Source organism: Papaver somniferum, unplaced genomic scaffold (assembly GCF_003573695.1).
Source record: "Papaver somniferum cultivar HN1 unplaced genomic scaffold, ASM357369v1 unplaced-scaffold_22, whole genome shotgun sequence".
Classification (NCBI taxonomy): domain Eukaryota; kingdom Viridiplantae; phylum Streptophyta; class Magnoliopsida; order Ranunculales; family Papaveraceae; genus Papaver; species Papaver somniferum.
This window is the reverse complement of record NW_020632152.1, coordinates 1029178-1054143: the sequence shown is the minus strand read 5'-3', so window position 1 is coordinate 1054143 and position 24966 is coordinate 1029178. Positions and strand designations below refer to the sequence as shown.

The 24966-nt window shown below is 37.3% G+C and overlaps 1 protein-coding gene across 1 annotated transcript; it reads right to left on the bottom strand.

Annotated features, from left to right (window-relative positions):
• Positions 1–453: 453 nt before the first annotated feature.
• Positions 454–24057, bottom strand: LOC113340531 (dentin sialophosphoprotein-like). Its single transcript, XM_026585665.1, has 7 exons — positions 23914–24057; positions 23124–23826; positions 22881–22956; positions 22646–22772; positions 22189–22263; positions 1044–1130; positions 454–951 (listed from the first exon to the last, which is right to left on the bottom strand). The coding sequence occupies exons 1-7, from the start codon at positions 24055–24057 to the stop codon at positions 454–456; spliced, it is 1710 nt and encodes a 569-aa protein (XP_026441450.1).
• Positions 24058–24966: the final 909 nt, after the last annotated feature.

Sequence of the window (24966 nt, the reverse complement as noted above, 5' to 3'; positions counted from 1 at the left end):
AAAAAAAAAAAAAAAAAAAAAGAGGTCATCTTTGTTTGTTGTTTCATTGTCACATTCCTTAACAATTTGTGGTCGAGAAACCAATACTATTTCAGTTCATTCCAAGTGAAATTAAGATTTAAAAGATGATCGAGAGTAGTTTTACATTCATATCAGACGTGAGTACTTGGCAAAATCAAAGACAGCCATATGTGCACGAGAGTCGCATAATTGCGTGACACAGGACCATCCTGAACTGGAACCTTGGTTCTCATGGATGGGATCCTCCCCAGTAGACTGGCAGTAGTGCAGCTGCAAACTTTATGATGGGGCAAGACATGACAATATCTTCAGTTCATATGTTTTATACCATGCTTTTAAAATCTCTCTATACATGAGAAATTCGGTCAAGTTTCCAAATGGAAAACTAATCGAATCGCATATTACTGAAATTTTGTAAATCAAAAATTCCCCTCACCTGAAATTCCACTTATAGACTATGTAATTATACAACATTGAAGAGGAGCTGCTGCTGTTGTTGTTTTTCCAGGGTTCAGTAGAATGAGAGCTGCTGTCCTTTGGAGGCAGATTAGGAGAATGGGAGTTGTCATTGCTGCCGGTCTTGGACGGTGCAGGAGATGGGGAGCTGTTCATGTTTTTTTTGTTCGTCGTCTCAGTGCTGCTGTCCTTTGACAGATTAGGAGAAGGGGAGTTGTCACTGCTGTTTGTCTCTGACTGTGCAGGAGAACGGGAGCTGCTGGTGTCGTTGTTGTTCAAGGGTTCAGGAGAATGGGAGCTGCTGTTTTTGGAAAGATTAAGGGAAGGAGGGGTGTTATTGCTGCTTCTGGTATTCGACGATTCAGAAGAAGGGGAGCTGCTGTTCTTCGACAGTTCAGGAGAAGAGGAGTTGTTGTTCTTCGGTGGTGCAGGAGAATGGGTGCTGTTCTTGCTGATGTTTTTCGATTTCACCAGCTGTATAAAAAGAGCAAATGCTAGCTAGTCAATATAAAAAGAACATGCAGAGGGTGTCATATGACGAGGTTTTGTGTTTGTAATGACCAAACCTCAACTAATTCATCGACAGCCTCAGATAATTCATCAACAACTCTACGGTGCTCAGCAAGATGTTTGTCCAAGTTCTTGTTGAATTCCTAAACAAACACAGCAGAACACTTAAGAGAACAATATTCATCATGCGGGTCATTCGTTATGTGTGCACATATTTCATCATCAAACACGTGTATATAGGAACATACGTGGAGAGCATGCGGACAAAGTCATCAAAGCATGATGACACGCGCCCACAGCCAAGATGCCCATCCCGCCGACGTTGGATCTTTGCCCGAACAAATCTAAGGGCAGAAGTTAAAAAGATGTACCGGTAACACGATGTACTGCGGAGCACCAAATAACTCCCGAAGAGTTACTTTATCTCATCCCCAAAAGAAGCCAAGATCAACGGTGGAGAGAAGGTGAACTGACATGGATGTGACAGGGGCAGAAGACACTTGCCTGACACGAGCAGGCGCCTCAACTACCCGCATTAAACACTCTGAGCAGCATACGTGTCGATCAACCCGTGGAACGAACGAGGACGACTCTGCGTGATGAAGTAATGAACAAAGACCCCCGCGTGATGGACACAAAACACAAGAAGATAAGGTTCCAACGGCCCTCAGAGATGGGTCCCACACTCTAACCCTATAAATACCCCCTCTCCACCAAGAGTGAGGGGATCGAAAAATTGAGGAAGAGAAAGAGAGAGAAAGATTGTGAGTGTAAGTTAGTCCTTTACAATATACAGACCTATGTAAACCCCAAAGTCACTCGACTATCTTTGTAACTATCAAGTATATAGTGAAACAACAACCCCGTGGATGTAGGCCTTAGTGTTGAACCACGTAAATCCCAGTCTTATTTACATTTCAGCACTTTATATTTGTCTAACGCTCCATGAGTTTTACTTTTATGCTTCGTTTTCTTTATCTTCCCCTACGTAAACTCCCCTCGCGATGTTATTAGATGAGGCTATGATAAACCCGAAGATTTGGAGCCAAGGAATCAATGCCATTGTATTATCAGTGCGAGTCTATACCTAGAGTGCGAACATTGTTTGTGAACATATAAATGCATTTGTGATTTACGTGTTCACACGTTATTAGGAAGAGAAGAATTTACAGAACAAATAATATACCTTAACGGCCTTCGGGGCCTCAGTATTATGCCTTGATATCTTTTCCATCTTTCTTCGGTATAGAAAAACATAGGAGCATATCCAACGAAGAACGCTATACCTAAATTGCGTCTGTCTATCAGCTCTCGCATTATTTTCCTTGCCGCCATTTCTATCTGAAAAACTGTCCGATTGGATTAATCCTTATCAAGATTCAACACCTATATGCTATACTAGTATGGTTTGCGTCTTTACATGGCATGCAAATATGCATCACAAGGAGCCAGACCAGACATACATATGCATGCAAGATCAGCAGAACAAGCGGCATTAAAAAATCTTAGTAGCAAAAGCAAAATCGACAGCTAGGGTTTATGAATATAAATAACAAAACATTAGAAGATGGCAGCAAAAGAAAAATAGGCATAAGATAAATATATCAGAAAACAAATAACATAGAGATTTTGTTAGAGAAAATGAATTTATACAATAGTTTGGTTTTTTGGTTTTGGTGGGATTGGAACTTAGGATCTATTGGTCACTAAGGACACTAGCTCCCACATAGGGAAAACTAAAGATGATACCTCTCCATAAGTATTGAATTTTTTGATATTAGAGTGGTCCTTGGGTCATTAGCACTTTTGTGCGAGGGAGATGACTTAGGCAATGGGCTAGTTGGTGCAATCGCACATTTTCACACACGCGCGGTGCTTCGCACCGAAGCACGCCGCCATCGTCCGGGTCAAGACTTATATTTTTTGGCAAAATTTCTTTTGAATTATCGAATTAATATTTGAAACAAAATAATTCTTTGGGAAACATTATGTTTATGCATGAACATTAATTTGCATGAACATCTTATATCAAACTTAAATTTGCATGAACGTTTTTATATCAAACTTAAATTTGCATGAACGTTTTATATCAAACATAATGACGCATGAACGTTTCAAATCGATATTAAATGATGCATGAACGTTTAAAACCGTTGGAAAAAATCTGAATTAATTGAAATTGTTTTAATGCGCGTTTATGAGACCTCTCTCTATTCTCCCCTATATAAAGCGATCACTTTCTCTCATTTCGTTTTGTGCCAGAAGAGCTACTATCCTCTTCTTTTCGTCTTCTCCCCCTGTGTGGTCCTTTATTTTTCATTCCTTGCGCAATCGCTGTTGAGGTCGTAAGAGTGGGAAAGTACTGTAGTGCTAACAGTGCTTGCAACGAGCAGTTTTATCCTGGATACGAACTTGACCACAGGGTATAGGCATCACTCATTCTTTAGGCGTACCGGTCAAATATCGTGTTAAGGACAGCGTGTTGAGCACGTGACTCTGTCCTATGTTTGCAGTCCAATTGAGTGTTTATTTACCTTCCAGAAATTAATCTTTTTATTCTAACATCTTTCTAACATCTTTCTTGAGGGTTTTATTGTTACAGACGCAACAATCTTAACACGATATTTCTGTTTTATGTTTGTCACAATGGGTAAGAAAGATGTTGAAAGGCCTGCAAAGTTTTCTGGAAAAGACTTTAAGAGGTGGCAGTCAAAAATGTTATTCTTTCTAAGTTACCATGAGTTGGATTCCTATGTTCTGAAACCTTTTGATGAATCGCTGAATGATGTTGGTCGTGAGTCTTCTTTAGAAGAATGGAAGAGGAACAATTACATGTCTAAAAATCATATTCTGAATTGCTTGGAGGATACTTTGTATGATTTTTACAATGCTAAAGAAAACTTTTCTGCTTTTGATTTATGGGATGCTTTGGAGGCGAAATACCAAGCTGAAACTGCCGGAAGTAAGAAATTCTTGGTACCTAGGATTTATGAGTATAAGATGGTGAATGACAAATCTTTGGTTGATCAATTCCTTGAACTCCAGCAAATTATGAATGAAATTCTTGCGAAAGGTATGGTGATTGATGAAACTTTTCAAGTGTCTACTGCTATCGAGAAATTGCCTACTTCCTGGTCCGAGTACAAGAAGAAACTGAGACATGAAACTGCTGAAGTTACTATGGTTGAACTGGGTAAGAAAATTCAAGTTGAAGAATTGTTGTGCTCCAAGGACAAAAATGTATCTTCTTCAAGGGACATGTCTTACAAAGCTCATGTGACTGAACACAAAGGTTCCAATGCTGATAAGAACCGAAACAACTCCAAGAAACCTCCAGGAAAGAAAGGTATGTTTCAGAAACCTAAATCTAGCATTAATAAAATTAAGGGTGATTGCTATGCTTGCGGAAATCCTGGCCATATGGCGGTTCACTGTAGAAACTGTAAGGACCTTAAAAAGAAAAATAATGCTAATTTGGTTGAAAACAACAAAGATGAATTTTCTGGCACGGTGTCTGAAGTAAATTTGGTAACAAATGTGAGAGACTGGTGGGTAGACTCTGGGGCTACCAAACATGTCTGTTGGGACAAAAAAATGTCCACCTACTACAATAAGGTAGGGGAAGGATAGAAACTCTATATGGGTAACTCATCTGCAGCTGCGGTTGTAGGAAAAGGCAAAGTTGGGCTCAAGCTCACTTCTGGCAAGACTCTCACTTTGAATGAAGTTCTTCATGTTCCGGACATCTGCAAAAATCTTGTTTCTTGTGCTGTTTTAGATGATAAGGGTTTTAAAATTGTAATAGAATCTGGGAAATGTGTTGTAACTAAGGGTAAGGATTATGTGGGGCAGGGTTATAAGACTGAGGGTATGTATAAGCTTAATGTAAACTCTGCTGTAATGAATAATAATGATTCTTCTGCTTATGTTTGTGAGTCTTTGAACGTTTGGCATGGTAGACTTGGACATGTAAATTATAAGTCAATGCTTAAACTAGCCAATGTGGGCTGCATACTCAAATTTAGTTTGGAAAAGGAACACAAATGTGAAATATGTGTAGAATCAAAGTATGCTAGAAAACCTTTTAGCAAAAATGTTCATAGAAATTCTAAACTCTTAGAATTAATCCACTCAGACCTAGTTGACATGAAATCAATTCAAACTAGAGGTGGCAAGAAATGGTTTGTTACTTTTATAGACGACTGTACTATGTATTGTCATATATATTTTCTTAGAGGTAAGGATGATGCCTTAGAAGCATTTAAGAGGTATAAACTAGAAGTTGAAAACCAATTGAATACTACCATTAAAACCATTAGGTCTAACCGTGGTGGCGAGTACATAACTCCTATAGGAGACTTCTGTGTAGAACATGGCATAATATACGAGGTTGCCCCTCCTTATTCACCTCAGTCGAATGGAGTAGCTGAACGTAAGAACCGCACCCTTAAGGAGATGGTGAATTCCATGTTAATTAGTTCAGGATTACCTTCGAACTTGTGGGGGGGAGCTGTCCTCTCAACCTGCTATATCCTGAACAGAGTACCTTTTAAAGGATCAGATAAAACTCCATACGAATTGTGGAAAGGTAGACAACCTTCTTTAGCATACTTTAAAGTGTGGGGGTGTTTGGCTAAGGTTCATATCCCTAAACCTAAAGCAACCAAGATAGGATCCAAAACTGTTGATTGTGTCTTCATAGGGTATCCTGAACATACACCTGCATATAGATTTATGGTTGTGAATTCTGATGTTTCTGAAATTGGTGTAAATACTATTATGGAGTCTAGGGATGCTGTGTTTTTTTAAAATGTTTTTCCTTTAAAATCTGACTCTCTTAAGAGAGGTGTTGATCCCCTAGATGTCCCTTCAACCAGTCATACTTTACCTTTAGAGGAAGATGAAGTAGAATTTGATCTTAGGAGGAGTAAAAGGGCTAGAACCAAAACCTCTTTTGGACCTGACTTCATAACACTAGCAGAGTCTGATATTCAGACTTATAGAGAAGCCATGACTTCTTCTGAAGCTCCATGGTGGAAAGAGTCTTCTATTAGTGAAATGGAATCCATCAAAGAAAATGATACATGGGATATAGTAGATTTACCTCCAGGGTGTAAGGCTATAGGATGTAAATGGATCTTCAGGAGGAAACGTAACATAGATGGAACTATTCAAAAATACAAGGCTAGGTTAGTAGTCAAAGGCTACAAACAAAAGGAAGGTGTATATTTCTTTGATACTTACTCACCCGTTACGAGAATTACTTCCATTAGGATGTTAATTGCTATAGCCGCGGTTCATAACCTAGAAATACATCAAATGGATGTAAAGACAGCTTTTCTACATGGTGAATTAGATGAAGAAATTTACATGGAACAACCTGAGGGCTTTGTAGTGAAAGGTTGTGAAAACAAAGTTTGTAAACTGAAAAAATCTTTGTATGGATTGAAACAAGCACCTAAACAATGGCATGAAAAATTTGATCATGTAATGTTTTCTAGTGGTTTTAGAATCAATGAATCTGAAAAGTGTGTATATACTAAGCTTGTAAATGATGCATGTGTGATTGTATGCTTGTATGTTGATGATATGCTTATACTTGGTACAAACATGGATGTAATTAATTCCACTAAGAACATGCTGAATGAGAACTTTGACATGAAAGACTTCGGCCCTGCAGATGTAATCTTAGGGATGAAAATTAGGAGAAATTCTAACGGTTATAGTCTTAGTCAATCTCACTATGTTGAATTTGTGCTTAGAAAATTCAATCATTTTGATTGTAAACCTGCTTATACTCTGTATGATCCTTGTTGTAAACTCAAAAAGAACAGAGGTAATGGAGTATCACAACTTGAATACTCACGAGTTATAGAAAGTCTGATGTACTTGATGAACTGTACTAGGCCAGACATTGCTTATGCTGTGAGTAAGTTAAGTAGGTATACTTGTAATCCAGGGAAGGAACACTGGGATGCAATTTTTAGAGTGATGAGGTATTTGAAATACACGTTGACCTTTTGTTTGAATTATGAAACGTATCCTACCGTCCTTGAGGGATGTTGTGATGCAAACTGGATATCAGACTCAGAGGAGTCTAAGTCTACGAGTGGATATGTTTTCACTCTATCATGTGGGGCTGTTTCTTGGAAGAGTTCCAAACAGACCTGCATAGCTCGATCCACTATGGAATCTGAGTTTATTGCGCTAGATAAAGCAAGAGAGGAAGCCGCTTGGCTAAGATGCTTTTTAGAAGACATTCCTCTCTGGCATAGGCCTGTGCCGGCAATATCTATACATTGTGATAATCAAGCTGCCATAGCTAAAGCTAAAAACAGCTACTATAATGGGAAGTCTATACATATAAAGAGAAAACACGATACCCTAAAACAACTAATCTCAAAAGGCGTTATTTCCATTGATTGGGTTAAGTCCAAGGAGAATATCGCGGACCCTTTGACGAAAGGTTTGTCCAAGGAGATAGTTAGTAATGCATCTAAGGGGATGAGGCTTAGGCTCATTAAATAAACTTGCCATGAAGGATACTCAACCTTGCTGACTGGAGATCCCAAGATCAAGGTTTCGAATGAGAAACTAATTTGTGGCGGGTCAAGGTAAACACTATCAGAAAATTCATTCTCTGCCCCTTCCCTATGGTGTAGACGTGATAGTGTGACTGCATGTGAGGATGACTTTCTATTAACTCTTAATGAGTTCTATAGTTTCAATTTTAGATTGAAGTGGGGTGTATCAGTAAACACTCTTGATAGAACTAACTTATCTGAATGTGGAAGTGGGTCGCTTCCTATGAGAAAATAGCTGATTCTCTAGAGCATTCGGAGAAACGGGATTTGTCCAGGGCCAAAAAGGACACAACGGCACGAACTCGACAGCACCTTGAGAGATATCACATGTGGTTATTATCGCGGATTACACCAAACGATGGTAGTTTAAGACATCGGGTTCAATGTTCATCAAGTAGTTCCGGCAATTTCTCACTAAGAAAAGGTTCAAGACCTCATGCACACCTCTTGCCTAAGTGGTATTTCTCGCTTTCCGTTTTCTGATTTTTTATCGGTATTTCATTCATGTGGGGGATTGTTAGAGAAAATGAATTTATACAATAGTTTGGTTTTTTGGTCTTGGTGGGATTGGAACTTAGGATCTATTGATCACTAAGGACACTAGCTCATTTTCAGTATTTGTGAATGAACCTTTAGTCCCACATAGGGAAAACTAAAGATGATACCTCTTCATAAGTATTGAATTTTTTGATATTAGAGTGGCCCTTGGGTCATTAGCACTTTTGTGCGAAGGAGAGGACTTAGGCAATGGGCTAGTTGGTGCAGTCGCACATTTTCACACACGCACGGTGCTTCGCACCGAAGCACGTACGCCGCCGCCGTCCGGGCGGGCGGTTCGGGTCAAGACTTATATTTTTTGGCAAAATTTCTTTTGAATTATCGAATTAATATTTGAAACAAAATAATTCTTTGGGCAACATTATGTTTATGCATGAACATTAATTTGCATGAACGTTTTATATCAAACTTAAATTTGCATGAACGTTTTTATATCAAACTTAAATTTGCATGAATGTTTTATATCAAACATAATGACGCATGAACGCTTCAAATCGATATTAAATGATGCATGAACGTTTAAAACCGTTGGAAAAAATCTGAATTAATTGAAATTGTTTTAATGCGCGTTTATGAGACCTCTCTCTCTATTCTCCCCTATATAAAGCGATCACTTTCTCTCATTTCGTTTTGTGTCCAGAAGAGCTACTATCCTCTTCTTTTCGTCTTCTCCCCCTGTGTGGTCCTTTATTTTTCATTCCGTGCGCAATCCCTGTTGAGGTCGTAAGAGTGGGCAAGTACTGTAGTGCTAACAGTGCTTGCAACGGACAGTTTTATCCTGGATACGAACTTGACCACAGGGTATAGGCATCACTCATTCTTGAGGCGTACCGGTCAAATATCGTGTTAAGGACAGCGTGTTGAACACGTGACTCTGTCCTCTGTTTACAGTCCAATTAAGTGTATATTTACCTTCCAGAAATTAATCTTTTTATTCTAACATCTTTCTTGAGTGTTTTATTGTTACAGACGCAATAGATTTGAGGTTCATACTTGTTCAGGCTGCTGCTAGATTCGAGAGATTTCTATTACTTTGGGATTCGGATTGATATTGAGCAGGATTTAGCCGAGGGACTTTAGCATGTGCATATTGGATCCATGTGAGAAAAACGGTATTTATACTCCAACCAACCCTATCAACTAGGAGAAAAAATAGCTCAGGTTTGGCTTTTCTTGATGAAAACACGGTCGTCTGTGGTCAATTTCAGGTCAAAATTTTTGTTTTATTGGTCTCTATGTTGGTTATTCAACCAAAAATCACGTTGTAGTTTACCCACGTACGTATAGGCAAAAAGTATTATCAAAATTTTGAGATCTTAGATGCAAACGGGGTAGATTTAAAACAACCAAATTGTTGCTAAGTGAATCAAATGACATCATTTTGACCAAAGAATTTTCTAAAGAGTCAATGCTTTGCTCATTGGTAAATTGTTATTCGTATGATCCAAAATTTATCTCGCGATCCAAAATGAGTAATCTTAAGTCTGCACCGCGAACCCCTATACAGTCAAATAACCTAAAAACTACTTTTTGTGATTCAAAATTTATTATGTGTTTCAAATTAGTTTTGAGATCCGATATGTAACCTACAATCAACCACCGTGACCCATCATCTAAAGTGATTCAAATTTGTTCTACTCTCTGACTTTCTTATAGTAATAGCATCACGACATTCTTGAGGATTTTTCATTATATTATGTGACCCAGAATCTAACGCCCGAATTGGAATCTGTTCGGTGAATAAAGAAACTTTTGACATTACTCTCGTGGGACTCCAAATATACGTAATATCCACCTGTAACCTAAAATTTGCTTAGTAAGTTTAAATGAATACCGTGATCAAAAATTTGTTTCATCATCCAAGTATTCCAACAAGAAAAGTAACAAAAAAAAGTCCTGGGGGAATGGAAATCAAGAAAAATAAGAAGAAGTTAAAACACGTCGGTAGGGATATTTGTCATTTGCCATTTTGTGAAGCACGTGGAAGGAACGAAATAACAGATTGTGTCATAATTTGAGTAGACCTACTAATCAGATTATTATATAGGCAAAGACATGGTTATTCAATTGAACCTTGCATATGGATATTTTAGATGGTTTCACTATGTCCACCCATATTTGTAATTGAGATGTTATTATATACATATCCATGTAAATTATTTTTGGTTTCTTTAAAACGCGCGATCGGGGATATCAAAATTAATTGGGAAATAGAGGAAAAGGACAAAAACTGGATCCAAATATCAAATCAGGGTCACCCCTTATCTAATTAATTCTTTTAATTCCTAATCTACCCCTCACTAATCAGGTTTAGTGGTTAATAATAATTAGTAAAATCTTAAGATTTTTGATAAATGATTAGTGTGTATTTTTATTTGAATTTGTGTGAGTGAGGTGAGAGTAGAAGGAGGGGGGAAAATTGAGAGGGAATTTTTTTTGTGAACATAGAAGATGATTGTGAGGAGAAAATTGCAGCTGCTGAATCTTTAGCTCAACTACAACAAGAAGCATATCTTCAATCTTCGGTTAATGATAACAACTCAAAATTGGAATTACATGAAGAACCAACACCCTTGGATCATGATTTTTGTGAGCATGAATTATTTTTTGAAGAACCAACCCAACAAAGTAAACCAGTTCAACATACAAGCATCCCCAATACACAGGCAATGCTGCTAAAAGGTCGAAAATTTGATTATTTTTTTTGAATCCGCCAATTATTTCTCTGAAATAGCTCTGTGCAGGCATAGAATAGTATGACTACCATGCCGGCACCATCAATACCGGCATAGTATTCATATTATTTCCGTTCCGGCTAACAATATCCCCCATTTTGAAACATTTACCGGCGTAGTCTTCAACCAAAAATTCCATGCCGGCGCGCAGTTAACTTTTTACCTACCACCGAATATTCTATTGAATATTCCGCCGGCATGGTTCATTCCTAAATTTACCATGTCGGTACCCCAATAAAAACATCCAGGAGTTACAGAATTTTGAACTTCAATACCGGCGTGGTATATAAATTATCGAGCACGCCGGTACTACATTCTGGCTTTGAACCTTATAAAAAGAGCATACCGGTACCACAAGAAAAACATCCAGAAGTTAGTGATTTTGGTAGTAATATACCGGCGTGGTTTTTAAATATTGACCGTGCCTGCTTTTGGTTCCGGCGACGAAACTTGTTAATGAGCATGCCGGCAATTTCATTTCCGGCATTTATCTTCAAGAAAATACAATGCCGGTACTGTTTAAAATAAGGTCCTCTTTTTCAAGTGCAGTTCCGTAATTCCTGAACATTATTCGAGAATGCCGGCACCGGTTTCCGGCTTTGGTTGTTTTGAGATTAATATGCCGGAGCTGTCGTCGAGCATGTCGGAACTAGTACCCGACATAGTAATTTAATTTTATTTGGAACTAATTCAATTTTCTTTTCATTCATTCCTTAGATTGTGACATACATTATTGATCCAACAAATTCCAAACCGCTTGGTCCGGATACGTCCGAATACTATAAAACTCCTCTGGTATGTTACCAAACAGTACTTTTCACCTAGTTTTTAGAACTTTATGTGGGGATTGCTTGTAATGAACCTTATAATCTCCCATTGTTGTCCTTATGTAGGGAACAAAATCTCCAGAGGAAGCAATTGCTTGGGCCAAAGAGATGGCTCTTAAGAACATGTGTGTGTTGGTGGAATACCCAATGTTCAGATAATCGTTTTGAGATGGTTTGCGAGAGAAGTGAGCAATACAAGAAGAAGGATAGTCATAAGAGAAAGGGTTATGTATATCCAAAGAAGACTAATGGGGTATACAAGACTCGTACGAGGAAGGATAATTGTCCCTTTAAGCTTGTATTCCATTTAAGAGACAAAGAAAAGGAATGAGATTGTACGGTGTGGTTTGGCCGTCATAACCACCGGGATCCGAAAGATTTTGTTGGTCACTCCCTAGTTGCGAAGCTAAAACCTCATGAATTAGATGATGTAAAGACAATTACCAAAGCATATATCAAACCAAGAGTGATTCTCAGAGGCTTCAAGGAAAAGGATGATATGAACGTTTCTTCTCTAAGTACAATTTATAGCGCACAAGCAACCATTAGAAGGGTGGAATGGGAAGGGAGGACCGTTATGCAAGAATTTAAGAAGATAGTTTGTGATCACAACTATACGCGTATCATTAAAAGAGGACCGGACAACAAACCTCTTCAAATATTCATTGCGCATCCTTTGCTTTCACTATTAGCTCATACATGTTGTGGTGTTCTTATGATGGATTGCACCTACAAGACAAACAAATACAACATGTCGTTGTTCAACATCGTAGGGCAAACATCGGATAAGGTATCATTCACATTGGCTTGGTGTTTAATGGAAAATGAGAGGGATTACAATTATGATTGGGCATTACGACAATTGAAATTATTGTTCCCGGATAATCAAGTGTCGTCTCATATTGTCGGGATAAATTGTTGGATAAGTTCAAGGAAAAATTTGTGCGTGCATGGACAAATCGGTATAGACACTACGGGAATGAAGCAACTAGTATAGCGGAGTCCGCTCGTGGGAGATTTAAAGATCTCATCCAGTCCGGTCAAAGAAACGTGGTTATGATCACCGAGGAAATGGAGCAATACTTTAAGGATGATATCGATAGGATCAAGAAGGCTTTTGAGAAAATCTCAATGGAAAGGATGACATCAGATTTTCGATATGGTAATTTTCTCCAAGGAGTAGAATCCAACGTCTCGCATTGGGCAATAAAACATATGATTAAACAAATAGAAAAGGAGATAAACTGGTGATGTGTGTATTTGTCCCGACATGTCTTCGTTGGGGATTCTGTGTCGTCATATGATTGTGAAGTATGAAGAAGTGATACTTATTGAGGTTATTGATCCGTTTTGGAAGCAACTATCTTTCGACCCTCCCCCTACGGAAGCTCCCGGACAATCACAATGGGATAAAAACGAAGCAAAGGAATTATATGAAGCTTACTCACGTGGCAACTCGGCTATCCGACAAGTATTATTGAGCCAACTAAGTCTAATTACACGCCCATGGATATCACAAAGTGAAGATCCAACAAAGGGATATTCGCCCGGTATACCACAAACTAAAACGACAAGGAGAAAACAAAGGAAATAATTGAAAGCAATGAGTCAACGCGAATGTGAAGACGAGGCAAGTAAGAAACGAGACCCAACCGGATGTGAGCTTTCGGAAGCAAGGTTCGCGGAAGCGCCGGTTCCAAAGAAAAGGGGTAGGCCGAGGAAGGAACCGTCATCAAGTCAACAAAAAACGGGGAATTCCGTATCCACACCACAAGTAGATGAAGTACCGGTTCCAAAGAAAAGGGGTAGGCCGAAGAAGTTACCGCTATCAAGTCAAGAACAAATGACGGATTCCGTATCAACACCACAAGCCGATGAAGTGCCGATTCCAAAAAAAAGGGGTAGGACAACGAAGGTACCCGCATCGGTTGAACAAGAACAAAAAGCCGAGGAAGCGGATGCCACACCTAGAGTCGATTTAGCGGAGGTTACAAAAAAATGGATAGGACTAGGAAGGTACCAACAATGATTGAACAAGGTGAGCATTCCGAAGTCACACCCATAGTTGAAGGGGCGTCTTTGCATATCAAAAATGAAGGGCCGAATAAGGAAACTACATCAAGTCAAGTACATCAAGCTGAAAATTCCAAAGTCACGCCAAAGATAAGTATTATCAAAGGTAAGCGACCAATGCCTAGTCATCAACAACACGATGGTGATGTAGTCTCTTTTAAAAAACGAAGGGGTAGGCCAAGGAAGTACGGACTCCCATCACATACTGAAGACATTGGAAATGTAGAGATTGCAGAGGATGGATTGGATATACTTAAGCTAAAAGTTGGTAATATGAAGATGTTTAAGGATTCCAAAATAGGTAAGACTTAGAGACATTACCATACCAAAATAGAGTCTTATGTACAACAACTTCCCGAGGTTATTCGCGAGTAGGCCTGCACATCGGTCGGTCGGCCCGGGTTTTGGCCAAAACCGGCCACCAAGCCGACCATAGGTCGGTTTTGGAATTTGTAACCGCCACCAAGCCGATCATCCTCGGCTCAGTTTTAAACCGCTCCCAGTCAGATCGGTCTGTCTCGGTTTTTCCGGCGGCTTTTACCGATTCTACACCACTGATTTTCTTTATACAGTATCAATTGATTCATTTCAAAGGAATAACAACAATTTTTTTCTTAATAATCATACATGATCACCAACATTAATCCAGCAGCTGCTATCAACATCAACAAATTAAGAAAAAACAAATATAGGGTTTCAATTGAAGAAAAAAAATAGGGGTTCAAATTTAGATGTAAGTGTCACAACTTACAAGCTTACAATTAAGATATATGTGAGGAGGGGGAACTAATTGCACATAAAGAGATTAGCTTCCTTAACACAATTTAAGAAACCCAATTTTTGTAAGAACCCTAAAATTCAATTTAATCTTGAAATGAAACAAACCCTATGAAATATAGATCAATCTTCAACCTTTAAAGGTGGTGGTGCTGGTAATGGTGGTGTAGAAGGTGGTATTGCTGGTGGTGTAGGCTAGTGATGGTGGTGTTGGCCAGTGACGGTGGTGTTGCAGGTACCACTACTGTAGAATCAAAAGGAGGAAGAAGAAGAATAAGTAATTAAAAAAAGGAAAAAGAAGAAGAAATAACGAAGAAGATGCATGGTAACTGCGGTATTGGTGGCTGCCTGTAGGGTTTTAGAAGAAGTGTTTCAAGAGGGAAGAAGAAGAGGTCGATGCTCGAGTGAGAATGAGAGTCTACGGGAGAGATATGTTAGGGTAAGGAATATATATCTACAACGAACGGCTAGGATTGCTTCGGTTGTAATTGGCTCGGCTCAGCCGGCTTCTTTACTCATACCGTGCACCGAGCCGAGGGATAGCTGGTTATGTATTTAGATACCGTCACCGGCCGTGGGGCAGTCGGTACAGCACGGTTTCGGCACGGTTCTGCCGGTTTCCTGTGAAGGCCTATTCGCGAGTATATTGTATATACGGATGATGTCGATGGAGATGGAAATTGTGGCTATCATGTCGTGACCAAACAATTAGGAATATTTGAGACGGCGGTTAGTAAAGGGATGACACCATGCCGATACGCTAGAAAGAGGATGGCCGAACAACTTATGAAAAATAAGAGATGTTATGAACAATTGGTAGATGATCACGAAGGGTTTGATAGTTTACATGCTCGGGTGTTATGACCAGAGCACGAGATGAAGTTCCTTCCTACTGAATATTGGATGAAAATGCCGGTTTGTGGGCATCTTGTGGCGGATACATTTAACTGTGTTGTTCATTATTTTCCCCCACCGAACAAACAACTTATACGCTAAAGTGGAAAAAGTGCGAAGGATCTCTTAAGAATAGAAGAGTTGTCTTGGCGTTCGTGAACGGGAATCATTTCATTATTCTGAAGCTCAAGGAAATTTTTTCATTTCCATCGGTTTGTTCGTTGACTAAAAACAAGGATATAGTCCCCAATCACTCGGAGGAATTGATGAAATTGTATAAGGAGAACCACCAATTGTGGGATGCATTGAAGCTATCAGTTAACCCAGACAAGTGAGAAATTCCTATTCATAAATTAGAAAGTGATGAAGAGTAATTTGGAAATGTGTGGTTCACTGCTACGCAACCTTTTGTTTTTCTGGAAGTTTGAATTGTAATCATTAAACCATATGGTATGGACGTGCCGACATGATTTAATTCAAACTTTACAATGCCGGGAATTGATTCCGGCTTAGAAAGTCTTTTTTCTTTTATGCCGGAATATCACCATAAGTAATGATGCGTAACCTAGGACTTAATGATGCTTCTTCACCATTTCCTGTCCGTGATAGTTGTTTTGTTAGCTTCACATTTAAATTTTTTCAAATCTAAAAGAGAGAAAAGAGAGAAATATACACAGATCACTTATGTGTCAGGAAAACAAAGAGTATCGGCATTTTCTAGAAATGCGTATCCATGCCGGAATTCTAAATTCCCTTGGTCTAGAAAGAAATTAGTTTACCGGCATTGTTGTTACAATTTCGACCATGCCGGTTCTGAAAAAAAAAACATAAAAATTGCAATGTTTTACATAGATTAACCAATATAATATGTTCTAAGCCAAAAACAAATGAAATCAACATCTCCAAAGTTTTGCAAGACACACAAAATAACATAAGCAAAGACTAGATTTTTAACAAACCATATGTAAAGTTAAGATGTTCCAAACCGAAAATAAATGAAACAAAGATCTTCAAATTTTAGCAAGACACACAAACAAACATAAACTCACACTAGATTGTTCAAAGACATAACTAATAACACCATAAAAGAAAAATTATCAAACATCCTAAATCACTCGGTCCTTGTTTCTTTTGAACCCTCTTCTTTGTTTCCTTCCACAAGTCCTTTGCACTTGGATCTTCAATTTTGTCTATCTTTTCCTCGAGATTCTTCATTTCTGCCTGGATCAGCACCTCTCCTTTCTTGTTCTTGCACTTAAACCAGTTTCCCAATTTTCCTAGTCGCGGACGCTATTGTCATATTTTTCCATTAGTATGTAAACTTTTATAAGTTTATAGATATAGAATCAAATAAGAGTTTCGGATCTCTCGGCTGACCCCACTGATTTCCATCATTGCGTTCTGGAATCATGTCATATGTTTTGGAGAGGTGATTTGGTGGTTCCTTTTCTTTTTTTCTCACCGGCTTGAACTTTAGGTTGTCCTAAGCCATGTGAGGATGAGCCACCTGCTCGGGCTGGATAAGGAGGTACAAAATCCTCCCACTCACCATTGCTGCTTGTGTCACCCCCGGGGACATTCTCCCGAATGACGATCTTACCACGTTCCGGATCAGTTCGACTACGTCGAGGCCGAGAAGACTTAGGTTTTCCTTCATCAACAGATTTTCCCTTTCCTTTCTCCATTTGTGATGCTCTGGACATACGTACAATATGTACACTGAGTTGTATACAGAAAACCGACATTGATGGAAAACATATAATCAACGCCAGTAGTGGTGCCGGTGTTGAAAAAGTACTAATATACAATGTCGGTACTATGGGAAATTTCTACAGAGATTTAACAAAATAAGGAAATCAAAATCGGCATGGACGGTGAACATAATGATACTGTCGGCAGTTGTTCGGCATTGTAATCTAAAATGATTCCATGCCGGTATTTTAATAACGGCATTGTCTGTAAATCAAATTCTATGTCGGTAATATGGGAATTGTCTACAGCGATTTAACAAAATAAGGTAATCAAAACCGGCATGGCTAGTGAACATATCGATACTGCCGGCAGTGGTGCCGTCGTTGAAATTTAGAGGGATTCTATGTCGGTATTCTAATAACGACATTCCAACAACTTGCATGCAATATAAACCGGCATTGTATTCAGATTTAATTGTACACTGAAACTTAATTGGAATTTCAATTCATTAAATTTTAATTTCAAATTCACTAAATTGCAAATTCAAATTTTCCTTTTACCTAGTACAAACAATAAACATGCAAGTTTCAATTTGTGTTTTCTGTTATGGGATAAACCCTAAGAATGCTTCAATAAACATAGACATAACTTACCTATCAACTCTGTTATTTCCTCATCATCATCTTGTTCAATAGATGCTTTTGATTTGGAATTAGCACCATCAACAACAGTCCCTCCAGGATTAGGTTTAGGTTTTTCAGGACGTTTTCGAGGACCCATTCTTCTCTGGGTTTGAATAATTGAACGAATTTGGTTTAGAGGATGAAACAAAATAATGTAGTTCAGTGGTTTTGGAAGTTCTTTTGGGAATAGCCGAGAAGTAAAACAAAGAAATAGAAAGATGGAACCGTTTTCGTTCTATAACCGTCAATTAAATGGGATTAATGAGTCTGTAACCGTTTTCGTTCTAGAAAGAGCAATCACGGTTCAAGTTTCACAAGCGATGGTCGATTCATCAACAATCTCTTTAAACAAACTACCATCAAGCTCTACCTGCAAAGTAAGTACACTCGCCATTACTAATCTTCTCTTACGGAGTCACCATTACAATTGAGAGTTAAAATCTTCTTTACTAGAACGTATCACTAATTAAATTTTCTCTTACAGAGTCATCATTGCAGCTGTCAAATTTTCAAGTCTCCTACTTGAAAAGGCGAGGGTACCCAAATACACCACAATCTTTCGTTTGATCACAACCTATTCAATCTCTACCGTGTATAAACCTCTTGGAGCAACAATCACTCAAGGAATATTTCAACATACTGTCCACTTGAAATAGGGTTAGTCCGGAATGGCCTAACACGTGAATAATTATATCAGACAAGTGGAGAAATCCAATACACTTTGTGTGATCGTCTATGGATATGAAATCGAGACAATACTACAATAAAGTGTTCACTTGATAATCGAAACCTTATAAGATAAATATCAAGTGCCTAGTTAACGTACAAGTGTAATTACTTTAATTATAATGTGGAAATAAAGTAAGCACACACACCAGAATTTTGTTAACGAGGAAAACTACAAGCTTATAGGAAAACTCCGGGACCTAGTCCAGATTTGAACACTCAATGAATTAAGACGCTACAAAAAGTAAACCTGCAAATTTGTGTAGACACTACTAAGTAAACTTAAATCCTAGTTACTCAGCTTCAGTAGTATTCTTTTTTTGACAATATCTAGCATAACCGAAGTTCTCTATAGATATTTGTTTTGATAATATCTAGCAGAACCGAAGTTCTCAATAGATATTTGATATTAGATATCCTAGAAGAACAAGAGTTCTCTTTAGGACTTAAACGTAATCTATCTTCTTAATGGTTCAATCTCTCAAGACAGAATTCCTTTGGATCGTATTCCAAACAGTAAAGGATAAACTGTTTGGTAACAAAACTCACTTTTTAATCACAATACCGAAATATATGATATAAGTGTAGTTAAGGATTCTCCAATTTTTAAGACATGTTACCAGATCCAAAGTTCCTCTATTACAAGATCAAACAAGACAATGATCACCGAAATAATCAGTCTTGATTGCAAGGTTTATGATAGAATCACAAACTACTTGTTGATCTTAAAAAGGGTTATGTTTATTGAAAATAAACAACCTCTTTGATCCCCGAAAATCAAGTCACAGAAAGTTACACCAAAAATCAAAACACAAGAACAGAAGTCTTCAAATCTTGAAAGTCTTCAATCTTCGATTTAATCTTCAAAGTAATAATCTGCAAAAACAAACTTGATTTCTTATTGATTTTTCGCACAGAACGGAGTCTGTTAACAATGGAAAATTAATGAATCTATCTTACGGATCTAGAAAGACTTAAATCCGTAGAAACGTTGATCTTTGATCTAGTTTGAGTGAGCCTTATATCAGAAGAGAAGGTTCTCAAGAATAAACAAACTAGGTGCAATCAAAGATTCAACAACCGTTAGTCAAACAAATCAATAATCGAAAACTGAATTAACAATGCAATCTTCTAGTTTCCCACCAACGATACACGCTAGAGCTTGTCAATCCCAAAGAAGACTTTAAACTGAGCGGCCATAAGAGATTTCGCCTAATTAGGTTACTCTCCTCTCCGAATAGGCGGCTACACTAGTAACAACACAACCGAGGAAGTTTGCTGTCACGAATGATTAGTTTGCTAGAAATGCAAACTTCAAGTATTTATAGTCAAGGAAGTTTGGACACCAAGGAATTTCCAAAACCAAAAATATTCTCAAGATATGCAATATATTTCCAAAATAGGTTTATATATATATGGTATCTAACTTGTAATTTGGTGCACATGTCTAGAGGATCGGTTCCCTATAGATAAAATCGTGCTGCACATGTGCATAGGATCTCTTCCCCCAATAACAAAACTTGTTGCACATGTGCATAGGATCTCTTCCCCCAATAACAAAACTTGTTGCACATGTGCATAAGATATCTTCCCCTTTTGCACCTCTTACAAGGATCGATTCCCCTTTGCGATGTACTACACCTCTTACTAGGATCGGTTCCCCTTTACCCAAATTTGGTCAGACACAACACAAACTCAATCATACCATCTCAGGTGATTACTTAAGATCGGTTTCACTAATAAAAGTCATACCAATACATAAGTCAGGCCTTTGTGAATAGTTCTACCAAGAACACAAACAAGTTGTGAGCGGTTATACTCAATCACACATATTGGTTTCTCATAAGATATGCAATGAATAACAAAACCAATAACACCTGTCAATTTCCTTTTTGGTTCACAAACAAGTTTATGAACTTACTTCCTTAGAACACATGTAAACATTGTTTCCTAGGATGAAATCCTCACCTCATACCCATACATAATCACAATAGCATTCAATGGATTATGTTGATAAATTCCTTGACAATTTTCTCATAAGAATATAATTTTGCATGTTATATTTTCGATATAAAAGATTTGAAAGACACAAGATAGATATGGAAGAAGTCAAGTCATAGTTACTAACCTCAAGCTGAAGGAAGATGTCTTTGTTGTCTTCAATCCATCTTTAGATCTTTGTGAGTAACTGGAGCACAATACTTTTATCATTTCTAGTTTAATCTATCGAAGTTGACAGTAGTTTACATAATAACGACTCGAGTTTTGGAACTAAATATGACAACCAATCTTGATGTACCAACGCTTGGTGGGTTCAACCGAGCAGTGCTTTAACAATCTCCCCCTTTGTCAATTTAGTGAAAAACTCTATTACATATGGAGAAAAAAATTACAAAAATAACTCATTCTACATACGTTACATTCACATTTCAATAGCACAAAAACCTGGAGATATTCAAACCATAAATGCCGTTGTTGACATTATAATAACAAAGCTATACTACTCCCCCTAAAGGTAAGATAGGTAGATTTTTAATCCACACGTCTTTGTTATACCACGTAATATGATATGTTACTCCCCCTTAGTATGTGCTTTCACTCTTTCGTTTAGATAAACGTTCAAGCACCAATGTTGTTTTCCTTAGCGATACCAATTAATATAAAATCAATGCCAGTATCACTTGTTTACTCCATATATTTCTCCCCCTTTTTGTCACAAAAATGACAAATAGACGAAAAATAAAAGACAACACGAAAAGAATCTTACAAATCTCATAATAGACTTGCAACCTGTAGAGTTGAGCACGAGGGTTCCACACACCATGTTCTGATAACCAATATCAAAACTGAAACTACAAGTAGTTTTATTTTGATATGTTACCAAAGAAACAATTTTCCGATACAATTTTTCCACTTTAGTTTAGCAAACCAAAAACAACTAAGCATATTATTTCCTTTGCTAAACCGATTGTACAAAAATAATCGCTTATTCGATAAGACCAAAATAAAGATAACTCTATTTTTCTCATCAGGTTCTAATTATCCATAAACTTAGACCTTTCAATTTTAAACAAGACAAGTACTAGGTTAGTTAACTAGCATTTCTTGTTAAGGCATTCGATTAGGCTTGAATAACTGAAACCTCACTTCGATAAGTCTAACTAAGATCAGAATTAACTTAGTTTCTCTTATCCGGAATCGAATTGGACTAAACAACTCATCCCATACACCTTTTATTTCGTTAAGCCATAAATAATTCATACAAACCAACATAAATCAACTTGCATAATCATTTACCTCAACCAGAAGCAATTGAAAAAAAATAGACATTTATAGCACCGCAATTGCACCGAAATTTTGTAAGCCTAAACAATTGATACCATACAAAAGCAAGATAACAATAGTTTTTCTTAACCGGAACCAATTGAGTGGCACACAACATCAATTGTACCGAAATTTTGTAAGCCTAAACAATTGATACCACACAATAAATCAAGATAACAATAGTTTTTCTTAACCGGAACCAATTGAATCACACACATCATGGAATAAACATTAATTGTAACGAAATTTTTTTAAGCAAAAGAAAAATATATGCAATAAAATCATGCTTTTCTTAAACAGGAAAATGATTAACTAACAAATTTGTTACCTCAAATTTCCGCATCCTCTTTTCCTCATTGTTCTTCTCATCCTTTCGCAAAGACATGAGAACAGCAAAAGCAACCTTTACCAGAGAAAGGTTGAAATGGTTTTAACTATTATGTGCCAATAGTAATAAGCTAATACCAAAGACTCATGTGTATGCTATATACACAACTTATGAGAAATAAATTGATAATAGTATAATCGTGACTCACATATGGGATTAATTGTCATCATCCTTTTATGATTATTTGATTAAGGAACCCAACAAGTTATATATGAAATCCGCTAAATCAAAAGTCACAAAATCATAAAAAGGTAATTGATTATGAGACCTATCTCATATAACGATGACAACACGGAGATACATTCATTTGTACAAGAACGTTTAACACAATATTCTGAATGTCATGAGTATTGAAACTTATCATTCGAGTGTCATCATTGTGACTATCTTTTGATACCATCCTGGTTGTCATTAGAGAAGACTTTAGACTCCATTCAGAAATGGGTTTTGCAGGAGCATCTTTTTTCTTCCTATTATTTCTTCCTGAAATCCAAGATGAATCTCTTGAGGAAACATTAGGGTAGCTGAAATGTTAAAAAATCTGAGAGTTAGCCTTTCTCCAATTTGGAACATCAGATCTGGTCTTTACAAAGTTATCTCTCCTTTTGTAGTTTGAGCGATTCTGAGAAAACTTTGTAGAAGCCTGATAAGCAAACTTTGAACTATCATTACAATAATTCTTTTGTTCATTTTTAGGACAATGATGTCCTGATTTAGCACGAAAGCATTATTGAGTTCAGCCAATTTTGCGGAAACACGTGCATCTATGGATTTTTCATTCCTCTTACGGAATTTGCATCCTCTTTCCAAGTGTCCTTTATTTCCACAATAAGAGCAATGCTTAGTAACATACGAACCATGGGGTTTAGTGTTACCTTGTTGTGGATTTCCTTTCATTGGAGTTTGACGTATTTTACGTTTTCCGTCTTTTGCTGAAGATGAAGGTGCTACAGATTTTTCTTTTATGGAAGAGCAATCTTTTGTGGTAACTTTTGAAGCAATTTCTTTAGCATAGTCTTTAGGTTTTACAAACTTTGTTTCCTGTTTAGTATTCAGAGTTTGTTTACCTTTGTAGCCCAATCCTCGCATGTCACGAGGAACTCCACCTGAATCCAATATTGAGTCAAGTTGTTTTGTGCTACTATCGAACTTTTTCAAGTCTGTTTTTAGACTCATATTCTCTTTCTCCAACATTTTTAATTTTTCGAGAGCATTATCTAGATCAACCTTAAGTTTATCAATTTGAACTTTATAATCTATTTCAGATTCGGTAGAATTACTTACCTTAGTGTTCTTCAGATTCTCCTGCTCCGTATGTAATTTTCTTTCTCGATCATGACTTTCTTCGATTTGTTCTCTGTAACATCTCATGCATTCAGGGTAATTACCAGCACCAATAATCTCTATATCGTTCTCTAATTCATCAAGTTCCCTTCTCAATCTTTCATTTTCTTCACGAAGATCACAGTTGAGTGTCTTTGACTCTGGGGTTGCTCGATCATCACCTTTTTCAATTTGTTTTATGTATTCTTCCAAGACTTCAAGATAAGTTTGACCATTGCTTACACGTTCTATATCCTTATATAGGATATCAAGTTAACTTTTAAGACTTTCATTCTCTTTACAAAGTTTATCACATTCAAGTGCCTTTGATTCTAAAGTTACTTCAGAATCCTTTTCAGGTGTGCAATCAGTAGTTGCATGAAAAGTGTTGTTCTCTTGATCCTTGGAATAATTAGAGCTATCAGAATTATTTTGCTCTTTATTCTCTACACACTTCTGTGATTTTTGAGAAGGAGAAGAATTCATTTTCTTTTGTATTAATAACTTTCTAAATTGTCGTTCGGTTGTATCGACACTACAATTCTCAGTTTTTGTATCCAAAGAACAAGTCTTAGTTACAGCTTTAAGGGTAATACCCTCTTCATTCTTGAATTGATATTCAAGGTCAAAGATCTTTAATTTACCAACTAGAGCGCTTCTAGATAGTGTGGAAAGATCATTAGCTTCCATGATGGCATGCTTTTTAGATTCGTATCTTGGTGGTAAAGACCTTAGAATTTTACACACAATATATTTATCTGAAATAGTTTTTCCTAAAGCATAAGAGTGATTGACTATTTCAGAAAGTTTTTCATCAAACTCATCAAAGGTATCGTCTTCATCCATACGAAGATTTTCCCATCTAGAAGATAGGGTTAGAAGCCTAGATTCTTTTTCAGAGGCATTCCCTTCAAATATGATATTAAGAATATCCCAAGCCTCCTTTGATGTTTTACACTTGGTTACATGATAATGGAGGTCTCGAGTTACAGCACGTATAATGGCGTTTAATCCATAAGAATTTTGCTTCAAAAGCAATTTTTCTTCATTACTAAATTCTTTCAATTCCTTTAGTCTAAACTCAGCGGTTGAGTTGTCGACCGGTACTTTTTGGTGTACATACTCATCAATAACTAAAACCTAAGTTTTAAAGTCATGAGCTTGAAGAAAAGACTGCATAGACATTTTCCACCGTAGATAGTTTGAACCATCAAACCCTGGAGGTACGTTAACCGAATCAATTATCATTTGATTCAAAACTTTATAGGTTAGATCACACCAAACATAGATTGTTATATATTTTCGTGTTTTCCTGCTCTGATACCAATTGAAAAGGCGACGGTACCCAAATACACCACAATCTTTTCGTTTGATCACAACCTATTCAATCTCTAT

Excerpts from the sequence above, each read along its gene's own strand:
- LOC113340531 (XM_026585665.1), bottom strand. The coding sequence starts at position 24,057 with ATGAATTCTTCTCCTTCTCAAAAATCACAGAAGTGTGTAGAGAATAAA. Across the intron at positions 22,957-23,123 it reads GAAAGGAAATCCACAACAAG|GACATCATTGTCCTAAAAAT; the intron begins GTAACACTAAAC and ends GTGCTAAATCAG. Across the intron at positions 22,264-22,645 it reads CTCTAATGACAACCAGGATG|GTTGCTTTTGCTGTTCTCAT; the intron begins GTATCAAAAGAT and ends TCTCTGGTAAAG.